Source organism: Vipera ursinii (genome assembly GCF_947247035.1).
Source record: "Vipera ursinii genome assembly, chromosome: 3".
NCBI lineage: Eukaryota > Metazoa > Chordata > Lepidosauria > Squamata > Viperidae > Vipera > Vipera ursinii.
The window spans coordinates 86,479,901-86,503,674 of record NC_139516.1 but is presented as its reverse complement, the minus strand read 5'-3'; the positions used below and the strand labels follow the sequence as shown (position 1 = coordinate 86,503,674).

Sequence of the window (23,774 nt, the reverse complement as noted above, 5' to 3'; positions counted from 1 at the left end):
ATTAAGGATTTCCAGTCGACCATAGATACTGCCTTTGGCTTCAATTATACTTTAATCTTTAAAATCTTTTGAATTAATTATTATTTATATCTAAAAGTTTTTAGCTTTTTTATATGTCCCCCAGATAATTTCCAGTCCTTTCAATGACCCATTTCCCCATTGCTCTATTTATATATAATAACCATAAATTTTAATCCATTTTAGCATACATTCTTTTACTTGTTTTTCTGCCACATATTTCAACAAAAGTTTATACATTTTAGCAATATCATCTTGATCATTAATATAGTTCTGTTTCAAACTCAGCCCTATGTTCAAACAATAAAATCTTTTATCCACTTCAGATCTTTCTGATAATTGTATATAAGATCACTGATAAGTAATCTTTTTATTGTCAAATCTTCTGAGTTTATTTTACACTCTCTTGAGAAACTTCTAATATGATGATAAATTAACCATTCATGTTTACTTATTTATCATCTAAAATAATTGCATATTGTTTTGAAACATAACACAAGAGCTAGCAGAAAACGAAAGTAGATGCTTTTAACTTACAGGTGAGAAATCAGACTCGTAAATGATACTGAGCAGTGATTTAGAATTAAATCAGTCAAGCTTGCTCTGTTTCATTTTGAAATAATACTTAACTATAAGATTTGTTGGGATTAGGGTAATATGGCATGGTTCACACATAACATTAAACCAGTATTTACTTTTTGACCATGTTTTTTTTTTTTGAATAAGCCATAGTTGCTTCGTTCACATTAGGCCAAAACAAATCAATCTTATTATAGCTTAATAATATGCATGAACAGGCCACTGAATGCACAGCACATTTAATACCTTAAAAGAGTTATATAAAAGCCTAAATAAATAAATAAATTACTTCTAACGGTCTGTTTAATGTATAATAAGTTGCTTTTTTTAGCTATATGTGTATACATGTATTAGAGAGTGAATGTGGGTGATAAGGCTCTATGTTCTAGAAATTCTATCAGAAAGGAAGAAGGAAATCAGTGCCTCTGGCATCAGGCAAGATTTATTGAGTTTCGGCCTGGAAGAAATACAGGTAGTCCTTGACTTACGACCATTCGTTTAGTGACTGTTCGAAGTTACAGCAGCCCTGAACAAAGTGATTGATGACTAGTTTTCACAAGACCAGCATGCAGCTTCCCCATGGCCACTGATCACAATTCAGACACTTGGCAACTGGCATGCATTTATGACGGTTACAGTTTCCTGAGGTCATGTGATCACCTGTTGCGACCTTCTGACAAGCAGAGTCAATGGGGAGGCCAGATTCCCTTAACAACTGTGTTACTAACTTAACAACTGTGGGAAGAACTGATTCACTTAACAACTGCGGCAAGAAAGGTTGTAAAAGGGCAGTATTCACTTAACAACTGTCTTGTTCACCAAAAGAAATTTTGGTCTCAGTTATGGTCAAACCTCAAGGCCTACCTGTACTACCAGAAGAATTTTATCAGACGGCAGTCCCTAAAAAGCTGCTTTTTTCATTAAATATTGCAAACGCTGCAATATTCTCTACCCTCATAGGTTTTCACAGTTTTCTGTTGTTTTCATGAAACTTTGATATTATCCACAATTAGAACTGGGAATTCTAATTTTTAGATTTTACTATTTAATTTAATTTAATTTAATTTAATTTAATTTAATTTAATTTAATTTAATAATATTTCTATACCGCCCTTCTCCCGAAGGACTCAGGGCGGTGAACAGGGCAAGAATAAAAATACAGGATTACAAAAGTTAAAAAAAATGATTAAATACATGCCCATATACTAAAAATACATCTTAAAACCCCAATAAAATGACAATAACAACCCCCCCCCAGTCCCCTCATCAGGCCAGGCCAGCTTGTTCAAAAAAGTATGTTTTTAGCTCACGGCGAAAGGAGCGAAGATCGGGCGCCATCCGGAGCTCAACCGGTAGCTGATTCCATAGCTCCGGGGCGCCCACAGAGAAGGATCTCCCCCTGGGGGCCACCAGTCGACATTCTCTGACCGGTGGCACCCTGAGGAGGCCCTCTCTGTGGGAACGCACAGGGCGGAGGGAAGTTGATGCCGGCAGCAGGTGTTCCCTAAGGTACTATTTGGTTAATAGCACGAAGTGCTTGTAAGTTGTATTAATAGATTTAGATTTTCTCCTGTGGTTCTCATCCTCTTGCATAGGTAAACAGATTTGTTTGTTTGAATTAACCTGCCTGGCTTATGCAGAATGGTTAGTCTGTCATTTGTTGGATTACGAACACTAGTTTCATTTGGCAGGTGCTTCTGTCTTTAAATATTCTTACGTGGCCCCAGTAGCTCATTCGTACCCAGAGTGGGAATCTCCAGTCAATCCCAGGAATGTAAGCTAAGCTTGGAAAGTTTAGAAAAGATGCAGAAGAGACGCTAGTAAAGTGCTTCTGTATTGTTGCTATTGTTTGCTTCCATTGAAAAGGCCCTGGGGGTTGAGCTCATGCATTACAGAATCACTACTTCATAAGGTTTCAGTTTTATTTATAGCAAGGATGCCTCACCCCTGTTGGATACGAAGGATTTTGGTTAAATTCTTTTTTTCTTTCATAATTTTCACAAAACGTCAACATGGTGTAATTATTTTACTTCAGTAGCTTGGTGAGGAGAAAGAAGGCATTCACAATAATTATATCCAGTGACGCATAATATTTTAATTTTGTTTTGCCACAAAATATGTAATTTAGATTTGTATTCAATTTGCAAAGTAATGTAAATATTATGTCTCATGACTGAAAAACAGTTTCGCTTTTCAGACACGTTCTTTCAGAACAAAACTATGGATTCTGAGCATCTACACAGGACACATACTGCCTAAGATACTTTTAGAACACAGAGAATTATAGCAAATTTTTCATAAAACATTAATTGTTAACACTGCATCCTATTACCATCCTTTTAACCAGAATGTATAGGATAAATAATTTTGGACTAGTTTAATTCCAGCCAGAAATGTTGATTTTACCAGTACTTCCTCTAACGAAATACCCTTCTGTTTGAATCTCTTTCAAATATGATTGTATCATGTTAGAACTAAACTTGACTATCTTAATGTTGTTGTTGTTAGTTGCGAAGTCGTGTCCGACCCATTGCGACCCCATGGACAATGTTCCTCTAGGCCTTCCTGTCCTCTACCATCTTCTGGAATCCATTTAAGCTCACGCCTACTGCTTCAGTGACTCCATCCAGCCACCTCATTCTCTTTTGTCCCCTTCTTCTATTGCCCTCAATCTTTCCCAGCATTAGGCTCTTCTCCAGTGAGTCTTTCCTTCTCATTAGGTGGCCAAAGTATTTGAGTTTTAGCTTCAGGATCTGGCCTTCTAAAGAGCAGTCAGGGTTGATCTCCTCTAGGACTGACCGGTTTGATCGCCTTGCAGTCCAAGGGACTCGCAGGAGTCTTCTCCAGCACCATAGTTCAAAGGCCTCAATTCTTTGGCGCTCAGCCTTTCCTATGGTCCAACTTTCACTGCCATACATTGCAACTGGGAAGACCATAGCCTTGACTATACGCACTTTTGTTGACAGGGTGATGTCTCTGCTTTTTAGTGTGCTGTCTAGATTTGCCATGGCTTTCCTCCCAAGGAGCAAGCGTCTTTTAATTTCTTGGCTACAGTCCCCATCTGCAGTGATCTTGGAGCCCAGGAAAATAAAATCTGTCACTACCTCCATTTCTTCCCCATCTATTTGCCAGGAATTGAGAGGGCCGGATGCCATGATCTTGGTTTTCTTAATGTTTAGTTTCAACCCAAGTTTTGCACTCTCGTTCTTCACTCGCAACAAGAGGCTCTTTAGTTCCTCTTCACTTTCTGCCACTCTAATGACTATCTTAATAGCACTGATAATTGTAAAAGTTACATGATAGGCATTTGAATCGAAAACCTTCCACTACCAGAGGGAACTATGTTCAGTCCCCTGGTGTTGATCTCTCTTCCTATTATTTGCTTGGTCAGTGTGTAGAAGATGTGATGAATCGATACAGTAGAACAATGTCATAAATATAGAAAAGAAAAAAAAATGTTATTCACATACTTTGTGGGAGTGACGTGAACAAGAGCTTTGTTTATTGTAGTCTGGTGTAAAAGCTTTCCTTTTAAGCTGGTAAGCAGTTACAGGAAACTGGAGAGACTTTCAGTTTTGCAAATCTGCTTCCTTACTACAGAGTCCATGAGGCACTCTGCTGTCTTCTCCTAAGCAGAATTAAACTGGGGACGGTTGTGAGTTGTTCCAGCTGGATTACTTATTCAGGAGACATCTGTTTTTACCTAAAACAATAACAATGAAACACGCTTTGCTTTCTTTTATTTTTGATGAAAGATGCATTCCTTAGAAACTGTAATGAAAACGATAGGTTCAGATAACAGCATGCTATATATAGTTTGCGCAAATGGGCTATGTGTATTCAAATATATAACTCGAATTTTACATTAATAGATAATGCATTTCTGGAAATTCAGTTGATTGGTAGACGACTTCAGTAAACATGCATTGAAATCCCAACTCAGCCATCATATTTATTGATTCTCATTGGGGGGGGGGGGAAGACTTTTATTCTATATCACCATTCTGTTTCTACAATTTTAATAATACTCTTCCCAGTATTATTTTGTAGCAAAAATATTGCTTGACTGTTAAGGACCTCTGAGGAAAATTAAGCACTATATAATTCTCTCCTGCTAAAATCAGTAGTAGGAATACTGGAAGCTAGCTTTAAATTTGTGAAGCTGCTGCTATGGGATTAAGTACTTCTCAGATTTAAACAAATAAAGAGAAAATGTTATTAATGCATTTTTTAAAATCGTAACAAGAACAATAGAGCGCATTTAAGAGTAGTTATACTATATCAATCACAAAGACAGTACAGAAAAATGTTGCTAAGACAGCAGCCCAGGACCATTTTCTCATAGTGATGTTTCCTTCAATCCCTCTTAAATGTCATACAATATTTACATGATTGCACTACTAGAAACACCATGAGAATTGCCCTAGTTTCTAGCTTCAGCATATTATATGACCTTGAATCTGTAATTCTACAAAGGATTATGTGTCAGTAGAGCAGCTTAAGACATTCCTTAAGTCCTATTACTTTTGATAAGGTTCGCATGCTTTATTCCTTTTGTATATTTAGTTTGATCTTTGATACAAAGAATATCAGGTCCTTGCCAAGAAAGAGGTAAGGAAATTATTGGTTAGAATCACTTAAAGAATTTCTGGATCTTTTCCTAGACATTTCAGAACATTTGTGCACATTAATTATCTATTCATACAAGTAAAAGGTAATCAAGCAAAGACAGTTAATTTTTTAATGCCTGTAAGAAATTTAACTACAAATGAATGCATAGTTCCTCTTATATCAAATATTATACCATTGGTTTCTGTACTAATTTTAACTATCAGATTATAATATCTTCAGGTGTTAATTTGAAGTTTCAAATGTGAGTGCTGATCAGGAGACATTTTGATTTATCTCAATTAAAGGTTAGGAAAAAAAATCTAAGACAGAGAATTAAAATCCTTTGAAGTATGATAGTTATTTTATACAAAAATCCAATCATTACCCTTAAATGGTCTTCTAACCTGAAATAACTAAAAAATATGCATACCACTTTTATGGTATTTCCTATTGAAAATACTAAAACACAGGAATACAGTAGAGCCATTTAGCTGTAGTGTAGCAGTAAGAAATTTTTGTGAGTCCTTGGGATTTTATGTTAAAATAAAAAATAACAGGCATTTTAGTGGGTGTTCTTTTTGTCCTGGCAAAATAAGGTTTATTGAATCTAGTTTAGTCTACTTTGCTATGCTGTAGTATTCAGTACTGGCTAAATAGGAGTATGGTTAATTCTAAATTCTGTTCTTCCTACTTTATTTAATTTATTCCTCTTTTACCATTTTTATAAAAAAAGCCTCAGCGCTTCACAAGCGGCAGGCAAGCACGTGAAGCTTCATTTAGGCACGCATGGGATTAGGGAGCTTCATTTGCACATGCACAAAACCATCCCTGCCCCCATTACCGTTGCTGCCAGTCCGCGGAACCAAAAGGGTTGGGGACCACTGCTTTATAGCACTCTCTAAGTGGTTCACAATGATCTTGCCCCTAACTATCTGGCTCCTCATTTTAGTGACCTTGAAAAGATAGAAGGCTGAGGCAGCCTTGAGCCGTTCAGGATCGAACAACTGGCTGTGGGAAGAGTCGAACTGCAATACTGCATTCTAACCACTGCACCACCCAGGCTGATATTGCTATGGGTACCATCTTTACTTTGTTTTACCACAGTCAATCTATTTCTATGTTGTACCTAGACTGGTAAGATTTCCCCTGGGGTTTATGATTTGGGAGGGGAGAATATGGAGAGGAGAAGGAAAAGTGACTAGAAATTTTTGCCCCTGCCTGTCACTTATAAATTTGATGCCTCTTCTTTTCTGACTCTTGTATTTTGTGTTTTTCTCCATTTCTTTCTCTTCTGTTTTGCTGTTTCCAGGTAATGCCATGTCCACTGTACAGATGTTTTTCTTATTCTTATTGACAGTTGTTAAGTCCAGGGTATTATGTAGCAGATGCTGCCTCTTTGAATTCTAAAGTCCCAAAGCACTTTAGTTTCTTCATTTTATGTTACTCTGTTTTCTGATGTATTTGCAACATTCCATGTCCATCTGTTTTCTTTTGTAAGTAGAACCTGTCAACATAGTTGCAAGGATGAAGGGTATGTTTCGTTGTCATTATTTTTCTGGTCTTCCTATCCACTATTAAATTTAGTTGCTGCCTACCTTACTATTCAAGGTGACCCTGAGCGGATAATACTCTTTCCTTCTCCTATTTAACCCTGTGCGAAGTAAGTTGGGCTGAGAGGGGAGTGACTGGCTCACAGCTACCTAGCCAGCTTTCATGGCTAAGGTGAGATTACTTGGAGACAGATGGGTGGAAATTACACTAGTTTGCATTTTCTCTCTCTTGGCTTGGCTCTTGCTCTTTGCACATGGCTACTTTTTCCCTCTTTTCAGCCTTTTGTCTGTAAAGAGTAGATCTGTCCCATGATAATGTGTGTGGAAACAGTAAATCTTCAACAACCAGTATTGTCTAGCTCCCTCTTAGTTTGTTAGTTTCCTGCTTTCTCCTGTTCAGAATTCTTCAGAATTTAAGTCTACATTTTTCTCCTCCTTCATTATAGCTCAGTAATAAGTCTCCTTTTCCTATGGGAAACTGATCTCTGAAACAGGTTTTCCCATACTGTGAGCTTTGAGGAGATGCAGGCAGAATCCAGGGAAGGTATGAAAAGTGTTTGTTTTTTATTGAAAGATAAAAAGGACAAGTATAAAAAGTGGAAAGAGGGGCAAATAACTAAGGCAGAATATCAGCAAATAGCCCGAGCCTGCAAAGATGAAGTATTGTCTAGCTCCCTCTTAGTTTGTTAGTTTCCTGCTTTCTCCTGTTCAGAATTCTTCAGAATTTAATCTACATTTTTCTCCTCCTTCATTATAGCTCAGTAATAAGTCTCCTTTTCCTATGGGAAACTGATCTCTGAAACAGGTTTTCCCATACTGTGAGCTTTGAGGAGATGCAGGCAGAATCCAGGGAAGGTATGAAAAGTGTTTGTTTTTTATTGAAAGATAAAAAGGACAAGTATAAAAAGTGGAAAGAGGGGCAAATAACTAAGGCAGAATATCAGCAAATATAGCCTGCAAAGATGAAGTGAGGAAAGCTAAGGCTTAAATTGAACAAAGGCTTGCAACCAAAGTCAAAAATAACAAAAGCTTCTTTCAACATGTAAAAAACAAGGAAAAAAATTAAGGAAATGATTGATCCATTAGTGGGGGAAAGTGGCAAGAAGGTGACAAGCAACAGGGAGAAAGCAGAACTATTTAACTTGTTTTTTGCATCTGTCTTTACACAAAGGGGAAAAAACAGTCCAACCTATCAAAAACAGTGCCATAAAAAACAGATTAGAAACACAAGTTAAGATAGGTAAGAAAATGGTAAGTGAGCACCTGTCCAGCCTAGACGAGTTCAAATCACCAGGACCAGATGGATTACACCCAGGGCTTTTTTTCTCATAGAATGTTCAGAACGGAGTTCCGGCACCTTTTTTGGATGGAACCTTGTAGCGTAGGCAAGGCGGGTTGTATGACATGTGTGAGTTCCGGCACCTTTTTCTTTTACAAAAAAAGCACTGATTACATCCCAAGTTTCTCAAGGAACTGGCAGATGTGAACTCAGAACCACTGAACTATATTTTTCAAAGATCCTGGAGCACTGGGGAACTACCAGAGGACTGGAAAAGAGCTGATGTAGTTCCCATCTTCAAAAGGGAAAAATATATCCAGGAAACTACAGACCTATCAGCCTGACTTCAATACCTGGAAAGATTCTGGAAAAGATAATCCAGCAACGAATCAGCGAACACCTAGAGGCAAACAAAGTCATTACTAAAAGCCAACATGAGCTTGTCAAAAACAGATCATGCCAGACAAATTATTACATTCTTTGACCAAGTGACAAAATTAGTGGACCAAAGGAATGCTGTGCATATATTTTACTTGGACTTCAGTAAGGCATTTGATAAAGTGGACCACAACCTACTACTTGATGAGATAGAAAAATATGGGTTAGACACCACCAGATGGATTCATAACTGGCTGACCAGCTGTACTCAGAGTGTGGTCCTCAATGGAACTGCATCTACATGGAGGGAAGTTTGTAGTGGGGTGCCCCAGGGCTCTGTTTTAGGCCCAGTGCTCTTCAACATCTTCATCAACGATTTGGACAAGGGGATAGATGGGGAACTCATCAAATTTGCAGATGACACCAAGCTGGCAGGAATAGCCAACACTCCAGAAGACAGGCTTAAGATACAGGAGGATCTGGACAGACTTGAACACTGGGTGCTATCTAACAAAATGAAATTCAATGGTGAAAAAAGTAAGGTTCTACATTTAGGGAAGAAAAGCCAAATGCACAGGTATAGTATAGGTGGTACCTTGCTCAATAGTAGTAACTGTGAGAGGGATCTCGGAGTCCTAGCAGACAATCACATAAATATGAGCCAGCAGTATGCTGCAACTGTCAAAAAAAGCCAGCACAGTGCTAGGCTGCATTAACAGAGGGATAGAATCAAGATCACATGAAGTGTTAATACCACTTTACAATGCCTTGGTAAGGCCACACTTGGAATACTGCATCCAGTTTTGGTCACCAAGATGTAAAAAAGATGTTGAGACTCTAGAACAGACATGTCAAACACAAGGCCCGGGAGCCAGATCCGGCCCGCAAAGTGGTTTCATGTGGCCCGCAAAGCCATCCTGGAAACAGTGAGGGAACGGCCCCCACTGCCTTGGCCCTGGCCCAGAGACCCTCCTTCTGCCAGAGACCCTCAGATCTGTCCCACTCCTGCCCAGGCCCCGACAGGCCCCCTTGATGCGAATGATGTAGAGCTGGCCACGCCCACCCAGTAGGCCATACGCACTCTAGCCACACCCACCCAGTAGGCCATGCCCACCCTGGCCCCCTGAGGGCGACCGCAATGCTGATACGGCCCTCAATGAAATTGAGTTTGACACCCCTGCTCTAGAAAGACTACAGAGAAGAGCAACAAAGGTGATTATGGGACTGGAGGCTAAAACATATAAGGAACGGTTGCTGGAATTAGGTATGTCTAGTTTAATGAAGAGAAGGACGAGGGGTGACATGATAGCAGTATCATGAGGCAGTCAAGCTATTCTCCAAAGCACCTGAAAGCAGGACAAGAAGCAACTGATGGAAACTAACCAGAGAAAAGCAACCTAGAACTAAGGAGAAACTTCCTGACAGAACAATTCATCAGTGAAACAACCTGCCTCCAGAAGTGGTGAATGCTCCAACACTGGAAGTCTTTAAGAAGAGACTGGACAGCCATTTGTCTGAAATTGTATAGGGTTTCCTGCCTGAGCAGGTGGTTGGACTAGATGACCTCCAAGATCCCTTCCAACTTTATTATTATTATTATTATTATTATTATTATTATTATTATTATTATTATTATTATTATTAATAATAATAATAATAATAATAATAATAATAATAATAATAATATCTTTATTAAAAATAGTTTCTATGGTTTTCATTGTTCATTTGTGTTCATTTTTAGGGTTTTTAGGGGAGGTTTGTACACTTAAGATTACAACTAAAGGGTTGTAATCATCTTGAGTAGTACAGTCATTTTTTCTTTTCCAAAAATGTGTCAGAAAGGGAATTGAATTTGAAAGAGGAAGCCTTCTTACTCAATTATATACATATTCCAATTTCATAGCAGTTTGTCCTTGTATGAGATGTTCTGTGGTATTTTGTGATTATTTATAAACCTCAGTAAGTTACTTTCTACTTACCGTGTTTCCCCGAAAGGCCTACCCCAAAACTGAGCCCTACCCCCAAAATAAGCCCTGGTTTTGGGGTGAAGCACAAACTTAAAAATCAAGCTAGGGCGGGGGTAGGGGTGTGGATCTGCTCCACCCACCCTGCACCCCCTTACCTTGCAGCCAGTCTTGTCCTCGCCGGCCCACTTCCTCTGAGGCGTCTTCTGCAGCCAGGCCTGCATTCCTCAGTCACAGGCCTTTCTGAAATGCCTCTGCAGCCAAGGACCGAGCTATGGATTCAATCCATAATTCAGTTCTGCAAGACCTCTGCAACCGAGTACCAAGCTGTGGATTGAATCCATAGCTCGGTACTCGGCTGCATAGGCCTCCCAGAAAGACCTGACTGCAGTGCAGTCAGCTGCAGAATGAAGCTGCCCCTTCAGCCCAAGAGGTGCACCTGCTGGGTGGGGCTGCCGGTGCCAGAGATGAGTAAGACATCCTCCGAAAATAAGACCTGGTGCCTCTTTTGGAGGAAAAAAAATAAGGCCCAGTCTTATTTTTTGGAAAACACGGTAGAAGCAGCACATTTAGATGCTTGGAAGTTTCTCCTAGAGCAGGGGTAGGCAGCCTTGGCTCTTTTATGACTCGTGGACTTCAATTCCCAGAATTCCTGAGCCAGCCATGCTGAGGGGAAAGAGAGAGGTTTCCAAGCTGAGCCACGCTGGCTCAGGAATTCTGGGAGCTGAAGTCCACGAGTCATAAAAGATCCAAAGTTGCCTACCCCTGGCCTAGAGCCTTTCCCCACTATGGAATCCACCAAGATCTGAACTAGGAGCTACATTCCGTATCCTTTGCTGTTCCCTCTGAAGGTTCTCAGCTTGTTTCTTTTGCCTTTATTCCCAATCACTGCCTGCTACCTACCTAACTTCACTCCAGACCTTAAAGAGATTTTCATAAATCTTGAGGTTTGTTTTGGGTCTGTTGTAAAAGGGGAAGAATACGATTTTAACATGACTATATAGGTACTCCTTGAATTACAACAACAATTGAGCCCAACATTTCTGTTGCTAAGTGAGACATTTGTTTAATGAGTTTTGCCCCATTTTACAACTTTTTTTTTGCCAGACTTGTGAAGTGAATCACTGCAATTGATAAGTTAGTAACCTGGTTGTTAAGTGAATCTGGCTTCCCCATTGACTTTACTTGTTAGAAGGTTAAAAAAAATGATCACATGAGCCTGGGTCACTGCAGCCGTCATAAATATGAGCCAGTTGCCAAGCATCTGAATTTTAATACCATGGGGATGCTGCAACGGTTGCAAATATGAAAAATGGTCATGAGTCACTTTTTCAGTCCCGTTGTAACTTAGTACGGTCACTAAATGAACTATTGTAAGTGGAAGACTACCTTTAATTAAGGAGGATCTAAGCCTGTCTAAAAGGATGGGGATGAAATGAAGGCAGCTTCATGAAGAAAATAATTGTAGAAAACAATTATTTCCAGGTTATATTCAAATCATGATTAAGTGCAACAGGAATGCCCATAGAGTCTTTAAGAGAAAAGGTTAACTGAAAGTAAGTAGCCATTTTTCAGATTTTCCCTGATTGCTATGTGTAAATAGTAGTTAAAACACAAGGTTTTTTTAGGAATCTTATGAGTCTATATAAGGAAAAATTCACATATTGAAATTAAGAGTGTCTTGGTATCATATACATGCTTTTTGAGCGCAGCAGAGTCCAACAGATTAAAAGCTTTTATTATGGCTAAAGACCAGCATAATGCAATTGAGTCCTTACATTATATAGTATAGCTTCTGAAATGGAATTGATTGAATGATAAAATTACACAAAATTTAAATTGATCAAAAATGAGATTTTATTTATTCATTTATTAACAAAATGTATATGGCCACCCAATTCACTCTCAGTGACTTCAGGTGGTTTGCAAGGATAAAACCCCAATTCATTCTTGGTGCATTAAAAAATGGAGTACTGTAAACACTTGGAAACACTATTGGATGAAGATTCTGATAGTTATATTGTGTTTATATTTCATTTTCTGTACAGTTTTTCATGCTTGCTTATTTTTCATTGTAGAAATAAGAGTAAACTACCAAGTCATCCAATCCTATGTTCCATATCAGTTCTTTTTTGCTATCATCTGGGAACAGTTGTGAAAGGATCCCTGATAATCCCAATCATGAGGGCTCCCAGAATTATTCTATTGTCTGTTTATAACATTCTGAAAAATAAGGTAGGCTCCCACTTTCATTTTCTAACACCATAGCATAGCAATCGAGCACATAAATGTAGACATTTAATACCTGAATAAGAAATGAAAATGCAGTCTTTATTTGCTTAATTTTATATTGGACTTTTTTACTTAGCGTTATTCAAAGGAACTTAGCAGGCAACAGCTTAAAAAGCAATAAATTCCACTGTAACAGGCTTACTATGAAAAGGATTCATATCCTAATGATTTACTCCTAATCCCTGATAACTAGAAAAAAAAATACTGCACAAACTACAAAGTTTGTTTACGCTAAGGGACTAACTACCTTTGAGGGGAAGATGGGAATGTCTATTATGAGTGCATCAGAAATGGAGGGTATGTGGATTGATGTTTCAGCTTTGTTCGTATAAACCAGAGGTCAAACTGCCAACCTGTGAGCTGGTTGCATCATGCGGAGGCCATGCCCACCCCAACTCCGGCAATGCGAAAAAAAGTTGCAATACGTTGCAACACATCGTGACACGGCGAGTTTGACACCTGTGGTGTAAACTATCATGCCCCGTGAGTTCTTAAGGTTCCAGTGAGACATAATGAAAAAGATTTTTAGAACTTCATATATTGAAATGGAAGGCTAACATGCATATATGCAGTATCAGATTTATACCCATAGATCAAGCTATGGGCAGAAAGTAGCAAGAAAATGTGCAGTCTTGCATCTTGCTCATTCGTGTTGTACTTAGCTATAATTTACGGTAGGTGTCAAGGAAAGACAAGTATGTTTGATAATATTTTGCAAACTAATTATACCATTTTATTGGATGTACAGTATTTGCATGACAAACCAGAACCACTTCTTCCCCTTCATCATACTGAAATTTTCCATAAGTGCATATGATAGAATTTTAAATTGAAGAGAAAAAAAAGAGTAAAGGAAAGATTAGACATTTACTTTCCCTTCTTGGTAATTTTGGCCATAATCAGGGCACTCTGCATCTCTTTCTTAAGGTTTTAAAAAAGTTAAGTGGGGAGAGCTGCTGGATGCAGCTCATGAGGTTCATTCGGATGCCAGCCAGGAAGAAGTGGGTTGGGCAGTGAGCAGTTTACCTTGTATTAATTGCTGCTTTCCATGGATTTGGTTATCCGGAATCTGAATAAATGCGTTGCGTGACCTTGGCCAATATTTCTTTGGGTGCATAACACTTCATAAAATGAGTTACATGTAAACTTGTTTGGTGATACAGGTAGTCTTTCGTTTACAATTGGTTGCTTAGTGGTCATTCAAAATTACCATGGATCCAAAAAAGGGGAATTACCATCCAGATCTGAAGTTCTGATGGTGAGGTCTTCCCGATGATGTAAACATTTATGGCCGTTTTTAACATCCTGGATGATGTTTATGACATTTTTGCTGAACACCAGCAGTTCTGATTTTCGGCAGAACCACTCCCATAAACGAACCATTGTTTATTTAATGACCACGGTCTTTGTTTTATGAACCCTGCATTCACTTAACAACTGCTCCAAATAATGTAAAAATTGGGTTGATCACATGAATAACCTGTGTTACGATCATTACTTACGACCATAATGGGCAGACTCCATTACAGTCCTTACTCAGGGTCTCCCTGTAGTGTTTTAGATACTATATTCCTTTATTCTGGTTCAGTAGCAAATGAGTGAAATGTTTTGTAGAAGAACCAAAATTATTCCCCATAGTGCTGGAACTTTTCAAAGATCCCTTAAATATATTTCAGCAATAACTGTGAACTTGTTTATCTGTTCATATACATTGCTGTTTAGTATTCTATCGCCTATACTTTTTTGATCATCAGTGATGTTTCCATTATTAAATCTGACTTTGTTACTCCATTTAAACTTACTTATTTGCCTGGAATTGCTTATCTTATTTCCCCAGATAGAAGAAAGTAGCAATAAAATAAAAGGGGCAAATGTTGCAGAAGCACTTCCAGACAGGAAAAGCAGTGACAGTGAACAGGGCAAAAAGAAAGAATTTTCTCATTGAGAAAAGGGAAATATCCTATCTTATACTTCAAAGCATATTATTAGTGTAAAAATCAAAACATAAGCCTCTTTGGTATGACTGCCAGGAAGACACAAGCCTAGTTTGGGTAATTTAACATTGATGAATGGTAAAGAGAATGATGGCTCCCTCTTTGAGGGAGATGGATGGGACAGGAATGTAATGTATGTATCAGAATAATAATAATAATAATGAATCATCATCATCATCATCAACTAATCCACTGGGCATTGTGTAAAAAATACGACTAGCCTGTGTCCGAAAAGTTGTGGGAACATAGGGTGGAAAAAGTTGTCGAGAATGAGAGGGTGAAGATCTTGTGGGACTTCCGAATACAGACAGATCGCCATTTGGAACACAACACGCCAGATATCGCAGTTGTAGAGAACCAAAGCGTACAGCTGATTGATATCGCTGTACCAGGAGATGCCAGAGTCGAAGAAAAAGAACTGGAAAAAATTACAAAATACCACGACCTGGCCATCGAAACTGCGCGATTATGGATGAAACGCGTAACAGTGATAACCATTGTCATCGGGGCACTGGAAACTATGTCCAAAAACTTTATAAAACACATCAAGAAATTGCAACTTCCTGCAATAACTCCAGCAAAGCTACAAAAAACTGCGCTACGCGGAACATCTTATATTTTAAGGAGATACCTGGTTGATACCTAGGATGCTGGCAGCAGCCCGTGTCAACCATTAGTGCCAGTCAATTTGAGTGTTCAGTTGACTGAGTTTCATGTTTTATGAATAAAAAATTTATAATGATAATATGATAATGATAATAATAATATAATGTAATGGTATGTATGTATGTCAGAAATGTGACACTTAAATGGTCCTGAAATAAGGGGAAATTACATTTAAAATTCCTAGGTATTATAAGTATTTTCAAGATTAAATCTTATGTTTCTGTTTCTAAAATAAAATAAAAACCAAGGATGCCATCTATCATTACAGGAGCCTTAATTCCAAAATTCCAAAGTCTTTTCAATGAATGAATGAACCTTTATTATCAAAGTACAAAGTGTATACAGTGAGATTGGCTGAGCCTCCCTTCGTGCCCCACCACCATCACAACTCACAGTGACAACAAACCTACCATCTTATTACACCATGTGAGCTAATTGCACAATACACCGGCCTCGCAAGTCAATCATACATAAGAGTTATTTCCCATTTAGGAGCCTGACAGCCCATGGATACTTCATGAATCATGAATATAATTGATGAATATGAATCTTCTATTCTGTGCATGGGAAGTGTGAAATATTAGAAGAATGTGAAACACTTGCTTTTTAAATTCTGGCATCTTTGATGATTAATTACAACTTGTGCTTTTTCCCCAGGAGAACACGTGTGCAAAGTGTATTTACAAATGCTGTTTTTGCAGTTTCTGGTGCCTAGAAAGATTTCTTGGATATTTAAACCAGGTATATTATATAAATTGGGTAATATCACATGCATAAAAATGAAAGTTATATGAAAAAGAAATGCTATGCTGATGAGTAATGTTTCCAAGGCAGTTACTATCCCTGTTTTGTGGCAACCAGCAAAGAAGGATTATCTTTATTTAAGAACCCGTCACCCTTTTCATTCCAACTGATTTTATAGAAAGCATGCAGTACTATGCTATAAATTTTAGCTGAAATAAATCACATTGAGTTCAATAGATGTATTCAAGAGATACATCGGGATAGAATAGCCACTATGATTTATAATGACTGACTTAACTAACGAGATTACAACTAAATCTGATTATTTCATTCTGCCAGACATAAGCAGCTAGTGAATTATAGTCCACAAAATGAGAATATAATCAGTTTCAGGAAAAATCTAAAAGGAAACCTCTTGGCTAGAATCAGTGTCATTCGTGGCATTACTTCTATAAAATCCTGAGCTGTTCAAACCTGAGAATATATATTATTATTCCATACCTTTTTGTCAGGTGTGTGTTTCCCCAGAATTATTTTAGACTTTGGTGGAATGCAGATTAATATAATAACATAATTAATGCCTTGAGTCCTGATTTTTATAAGTGGGCACATTGGTTTGCTGCAAGCCTTCCTCTTATTTCGACTAAAGATTGCTGCTTTTCATTCCTTGACATACAGGAAACATTTTCATGTTGCTTTTTCTGGCAGGAAAGAAATTAAAATCAGTGAAACAGCATCTGCAGGATTTGCATTGGTGAAACATTATTTCCTTGTTTAATGCAATAAGGAAAATAGGGGAGATGACAATTGCAAGATGAAGGCAAGCTGAGAAGGAGTTTCAAGCTGTATCTGTGGAAGGCGAAGCCCAACCATTCATTCCAAAGCACTGTTTTCAGTTGAAGCAGTAGAAATGTTAATTAATATCTGGCCATATGACAGATGTTATAAAAGGCAATAAACTGAAACTCGGTTCAGATAAGGAGTTCAGTTAGTGGGTGGTTTGTGTGGAGGAGTGATGCTTTTTATAAAGTGGTTTCAGCTGATGTCCCCATCCATAAGGAAGACGTTCCATGGCTTGGGGATACTTCTAGGTCTTATCTTCATAGGCTTTTATGTACACATATGGCTACAGTAACTATCTAATTTGACCACAGTAAAATGCATTGTTTGAGTCTGCCTTTAAAAACTGCTTGGAACCCACAGTTGGTCAAAAAGGTAGTGGCCTGCATGCTTCCTGGCTGCTGCCATTGGGAGCATATAACACCTAGTTTGCAGATCCAGCATTCTTTACCAGTTGGTTTCTGGATACAATTTAAGGCGCTGGGTTTTACCCTATAAATCCCTTTGTGGCTGAGACCGTGGATGTCTGCAAGATTGCCTACTCCAATGAGTTAGATCATTTAATCTTGTTTTCTGAATTTCCTGTGTTGCTGGAAAATTTAGAATTTGCAGGACAGGTACTGAAGCCAGAAGACATCAAAGAAGGCACCAGGACTGCCATAAACTGAATCCTGTTTAATAAAACTCTTCACAATAATTTCTTACAGTGCCAGGTTTCCTTCCAAATCCCAGTCTAGTGAGTCCAAGCAGTAGGCACTCTCTCTGGAATTCGAATCACAAAGGGGATACTTTAATTTATAGCCCTTCCAACTGCCCCTGGAATTGCCTGGTTTGGTCATCAGCAAGGGAAGGTTACATATTAATGATGATTAAATGTCCGTAAGGTATCAGAGGCCTGCTAAGATAAAAGAGGAAAATAATTACCTACTTGGGGTTAGAGCAGAAATTTGTTATCTTGTAAGTCATGCATAACTTTGTCCTACTTCTGTTCTAGAGATACAACTGTTACGTTCTCTCTTAATTTCTTAGCGGTATTGCTTCAGTTCTATCTACCAATTTATGAGTACTCTGGGGGAACTGTATTGACTGGTATTCTTTCCAGTGTCCAACATCATATACTCCAAATATATCTACTTTCTGGCATCTCTACAAACTCAAGGAAGGACACTTAAAAGAAGCCACATTATGCAATTAAGGACTAGCCATTGGGCTGCATATATTTACCTTATGTGCAGGAGCAATTAATCCTGCTATTTCACTCTATAGCCCAGACATGTCAAACACAAGGCCCGGGGGCCAGATCCGGCCCGCGAAGTGGTTTCATGCGGCCCGCGAAGCCATCCTGGAAACAGTGAGGGAACGCCCCCCACTGCCTTGGCCCTGGCCCAGAGACCCTCCTTCTGCCAGAGACCCTCAGATCTGTCCCACTCCTGCCCAGGCCCCTATAGGCACCCTTGATGCGAACGATGTAGAGCTGGCCACGCCCACCCAGTAGGCTATACGCAGTCTAGCCACACCCACCCAGTGGGCCACGCCCACCCTGGCCATACCCACCCGGCCCCCTGAGGGCAACTGCAATGCTGATGCGGCCCTCAATGAAATTGAGTTTGACACCCCTGCTTTTGTTCCCTGCTCATATCTGAAAGAGGCTGTGTTATTATCCCATTAATATCTTCCGTTCCTGCTGTAAAAAAACCCTACTTCCTTCTACAGCTTCCATCTGTCACAGTCTCTGGATCATTACTTTTTCATTTTGCTGCACCATTAGGTCTCTGGGAGAGCTCTTTATATAGTGGGAGCCAGCCAACCCCTCTAAAAATGCAGGCAGGCTGTGGATTGGAAGCTGGGTGTAGTTTTATGCCTGGCTTATTTTCGGCTTCTTTCAAAAGAAGATTCTGTGCTATGGTGCCGTTCCTTTCACTGGGATAATTTTTAGAATCTTAGAATGGAAGATAGAATTTGGCTATTCTGCCAAGTAGCAATTATTTTTCACAAGAAGGATTTTTCAAAGGTTGGAGCTGTGCCATATAGTGTTTCTCATGAAGCTATCAGGTCAGTTTTTCCAAGACCTTTGACATTCTCTGTGTTGGGAAGTGTAAATGTATTTTTTTCCTTAAATATTTTCTTTGCGTACTAAACTTGAAGTATGTAAACAATCCCATTCCTTATTTATCTGGGTTTTTTTTTGGTTCCCATGCATATTAATGCAAAAAAGCCCAGAGTGAAATACAAATGTAAACAGTCAATATATGAAGCTTATTGGTTCGTCACAAATAAAGGCTTACTGGTTTGTAATTTTCCCTTGATCGAGATATTTAGCTATGATGCATGAATTAAGAAAGATTTCAACTTTAACAAAATGCCCTTAACTTAGTCAATTTTTGGGAGAATCAATGTTTGTTACTTGAAGTGTTCATCTTGACTGCTGCTTTGTTTTACAAGTGCTTTTATTTAAGTATTACTTTTAAAGTATTGTAACTATTACTAGGTAGATTTTTTAGAGTTCAAGGATTTGTATAGTAGGAATTATTTTTGTCTTTTCTTGACTTTAGATTGTGCTTAGCTGGCATCTGCTCCCAAAGGTGAGAGCTTGAACTAGGATGCAGAAGGCTAGAGAGACAAAAAAATTGGTTTAAATGGGAAAGAGATCCCATCTTTGCTGTTTCACCCTTTGCCCCATCCTATAATGTTCAAGATGTTCTCAATCCTTGGGAGTAAATTGCAGGCAGTTGTATTAGGAAGAAAACAAAAAACCCACAAGTTTCTTTTTAGAAAATTCCTTCCATGAAGAAAGAATGTTCTTGAATAATATATATTAATGCTGCATTGTTGAAATGTTTTACTTGTATTATTTTAAAAGTACTAAAATACTTAAGTTGAGCTAAGTTAATAGCACAATATTTTAGATGGTAGAGATTGTTTTTTTAATTGTTGATATGCTGTGTGTATCCTATGTCCAGGAAGGCACTGTCATATTACCCCCTGCACTGCAGCATAAATATTACGTAGAAGTGTCATGGGTTACAATTGATTTCATGTATGTGTGTTTTACAGTGTATTATTTCAGTATGATTTATTATAGACATGTAGATTTATATTTCTGTATTAATATTTCCCAACTCTTATGAAAAGAAATCATTGTATGCATTGACTTAATTTTCATAGGCTCCAGGAAACAAGTAAAAACAGAGTATTAATCTTAGGTTGTTGGAGGATGTATTTAAACAGATGCTGTGAGCATTTTCAGACCCATTCATGCCAACAATCAGAATTTTAATTCCAAATTGAGCATTAGAAGAATATACATTTCTTTTAAGAATAACTTATGCAGATTTGGGTACTTATTAAATATGTCAGTGGGAAAATTCTTCTTTTAAAGAGGACAAGGATGGCTCATCTTTCACTACATAAAATAAGGGATGTTTATAGCATTTTGGGAAAAGTAATTGTAGACTTTTGCATAGTCCTATTTAGATACTTAATTAATTTGGGTCTTGAGGAATGAAGGTTACCGATCTCCAGAGTTCTAAATAAAACTAGAGAAAAGTTTGTCCTCATAGTAAAAAATATTTTTAATTGAACGAAATATAAGTTTTGCCAATGGATTAAAAGTTAAGCAAATGATTTCATTTCCACAATATGATAAAATATATTTATAAAAGTAATTTTGGCCTAGTACTTCCTACTTTCTGCCTTGTTACTTCTGCTATTTTACCAATTAATGTTCCGATTGCAGAACGCATATGCGGCAACTATCATAAATGGGACAAATTTTTGTACCTCGGCTAAAGATGCCAGTGTTATTTTATCAAAAAATGTAACTAGCACCATGGCAATCAACTGCTTCAGTGACTTTGCTGTCTTTCTTTCAAAGGTAAAGATTTATTAACTTTTTTTTCTCATTAAAAATCTTGTTTAGTCTATATGATGCATCAGTCAAATTCAAGGTTAAATTCAAATTTTATGGAAATTAAATTGTTCTCTGGAAGCCAGTAGAAGATATATATAATAATCCTTGACTATCTTTACGACTTGATCACTGAGCAAGCAAAAAAGTATTCTTTGTGCTGGTAATTATGTCAAAGTATAGTGTGCGTTGGGGTGTTATGTTAGTCTTGGGTCCTGTTGGCAAAACTCCCCTCCTTATTTTTTTAAATTCATCTAACCATAATATATTTTGTAGCTAGATTAGACCTACTATAGTTGGTACATACATATGTTGACTGTGGTATCCAATGGGGTCTGACAGTAGTTGCTGCACCACAGTGTAGCTGCTTCCATCACACTGGCAATCTGTGAATGGGGGGGGGGGAGTTCAAAGAAGATAACCAATTGTCCAAGTGATGGAAAGAACAGATGCCTCTTAATGGGAAACCCAGATTCATTCATGGAAGAACTAAAACAATGAAGATATTTTCTTCAGTTAACTTAAAGCAACATATGGCAGGACGAAAAAGCCAAACAGAAGTGAAGAAAATAGTCAACCAATATTTATTGAGACAAAACAGAAGGTTTAGGTGAAAATGTCCTAGCAGATTTTTGAAAACAGTCATAATCTGAATACTAATTTATTTACTTATTTATTTAAATTTAGATGACACCCAATCTCACTATCCAAGCAACCCTAATACTGATATTAATACTAAGCATTTACATACAGTTGGTACCTTCTTTGGATGAGTCACCTTTTAAAATATATCTGATCTTATTCTAATATAGGTGTTCGTAGCTTGTTTCACCGTTTTTGGGGGCTTGATGGCATTTAACTACCACCAGGAATTAAAAGTTTGGGCCTTGCCACTGCTGCTGGCTGCTGTTTTCGCTTATTTCATTGCCCATAACTTCTTATCAGTATTTCAGACTACAGTGGATGTTCTGTTCCTTTGCTTTGCTGTTGATGTAGAAACAAATGATGGCTCTTCAGATAAACCCTACCTAATGGATCAAGATTTAATGGTAAGCAACCCCCCAAAAGCAATTTATAATGCCTTAATTCTTTAAAATGAGGCAATTGTGTCAAATGTTGATAGTAACATTTTTAGAAACAACTGTATTCCTAAGTAGTTTAGTATTCTTTTTTTTCCAGTTAAATATGGTGGCAAATATATTGTGAAACTTATTCCGCTTTCTAATAGAAATAGTTATTAGAAAGAATCTATTCTAGGTTTTCAGAATTTCATAGATGCTTCAGTGACTGTCATAAAAGGTAAGCTTCAAGAATTTCCCCACTAAACTACAGCTTTAAAAAAAAAGCATCACTTACAATTGTCACAACTGTTTTCTTCTCATTTAATATTCCTTTAAATAATTTTCCCCAAAACTAAAGTTTAACATTGTCCTAAAACATTTTAAATATTTTTTTCAGATAACAACCATTTTTATTAAAACTCTCTAAGAAAAAATCTATTACTGAAAAGGGTTTTCCTGCTGATGTCAAATGCTATGTCTTTATAGGCTAAGCATTTAATGTGATTTTCTAAACATACCTGTTTTAAAGTTTGCAAGATAATAATACAGTGCTAAATAGATAAAAAGAGCCGTGGTGGCGCAGTGGTTAGAATGCGGTAAAAGTAAAGGTTCCCCCGCACATGCGTGCTAGTCGTTTCCAACTCTAGGGGCCGGTGCTCATCTCTGTTTCAAAGCCGAAGAGCCAGCGCTTGTCCAAGGACATCTCCGTGGTCATGTGGCCGGCATGACTAGACACCAAAGGTGCACGGAACGCTGTTACCTTCCCACCGTAGTGGTCTCTATTTTCTACTTGCATTTTTACATGCTTTCGAACTGCTAGGTTGGCAGAAGCTGGGACGAGTAATAGGCGCTCACTCTGCTACGCGGCACTCGGGATTTGACCCGCCAAACTGCCGACCATCTGATCGACAAGCTCAGCGTCCTAACTCACTGAGCCACCGAGTCCCTATAGAATGCAGTATTGCAGACTAATTCTGCTGACTGCCAGCTGCCAGCAATTTAGCAGTTCAGTCCTGACCGGCTCAAAGTTTAGTCAGTCTTCCTTCCATCTGAGGTTGATAAAATGAGGACTCAGATGGCTGGGGGAGGGGGGCAATATACTTACTCTGAAAACTGCTTAGAGAGGGCTATAAAGCACTATGATGCAGTATGTAAATCTAAGTGCTATTGCTAATTATATATAAATTTTATTTAACTGAGGGGGGATTTCTTTTAATTATACTTATAATTTCTTTTTTCAAGTCCAACCTTAGACCTATAGATTCAGTTGCTCAGAATCATTCTACTGTGGTTTAATCACATTTTCTATATTGATGAAAAGTTATCATAGTTTTAAATTTGTGCAACAAAATATGTCATGTAATTGTTTGTAGGACAAATAAAACAGCACTTTATGGGAAATTAGTTCTGTTACTGTTGTTTCGTGTCGTCATCTTCTTTTTTTTAACCCATCAAGAATATACAATTTTTATTTACTACAGGATATATGTTTCACCCAGAATACAAAGAACCTTTGGTTAAAGTAGTGTTAAAATTTAATCCTGGCTTGGTAATCTTAATCTATTGATTTGAGTTTGCTCAAATAATAGTAGTATTAGATATAATAAGTCTGAATAGTGAATTGCTATTATTTGCAGAGCTTTGTCTATCAGAACAGCAAGCTTGCAAAGACCAAACAAAGAAATAGAAGAATATTTTATAACAATGAATGCAGCATTGAACTCCAGCTATTGGTAAGAGATAAACCAATTCTAAACATCAGTAGATACTGCTAATTGCACTGCGTTGCACTGTTTTCTCATAGCTAAACATTGGATAACAGACGTCCCTCAACCAAATGTGGGTCAGTAACAGAGAAGAGATGAGAACATCTGATCTTGTATATGATATT

General features: G+C 37.9%; 1 protein-coding gene across 2 annotated transcripts in view; it reads left to right on the top strand.

Moving 5' to 3' along the window:
* The window catches only part of SLC44A3 (solute carrier family 44 member 3), a 44,618-nt gene that overhangs the window by 19,800 nt on the left and 1,044 nt on the right, over positions 1-23,774 (top strand). The window contains exons 11-15 of one of the 2 annotated variants that reach the window (XR_014492154.1): positions 12,458-12,614; positions 15,989-16,072; positions 20,652-20,789; positions 21,768-21,871; positions 23,521-23,616. Coding sequence is in view for 1 of the 2 variants with exons in the window: in XM_083359924.1 (XP_083216050.1) it covers positions 12,458-12,614; positions 15,989-16,072; positions 20,652-20,789; positions 21,635-21,871; positions 23,521-23,616 (712 nt within the window). In the remaining variant the exon portion in view is untranslated. Of the gene's footprint in view, positions 1-12,457; positions 12,615-15,988; positions 16,073-20,651; positions 20,790-21,634; positions 21,872-23,520; positions 23,617-23,774 lie in introns of both variants that reach the window. The other variant, XM_083359924.1, reaches the window with a different exon arrangement.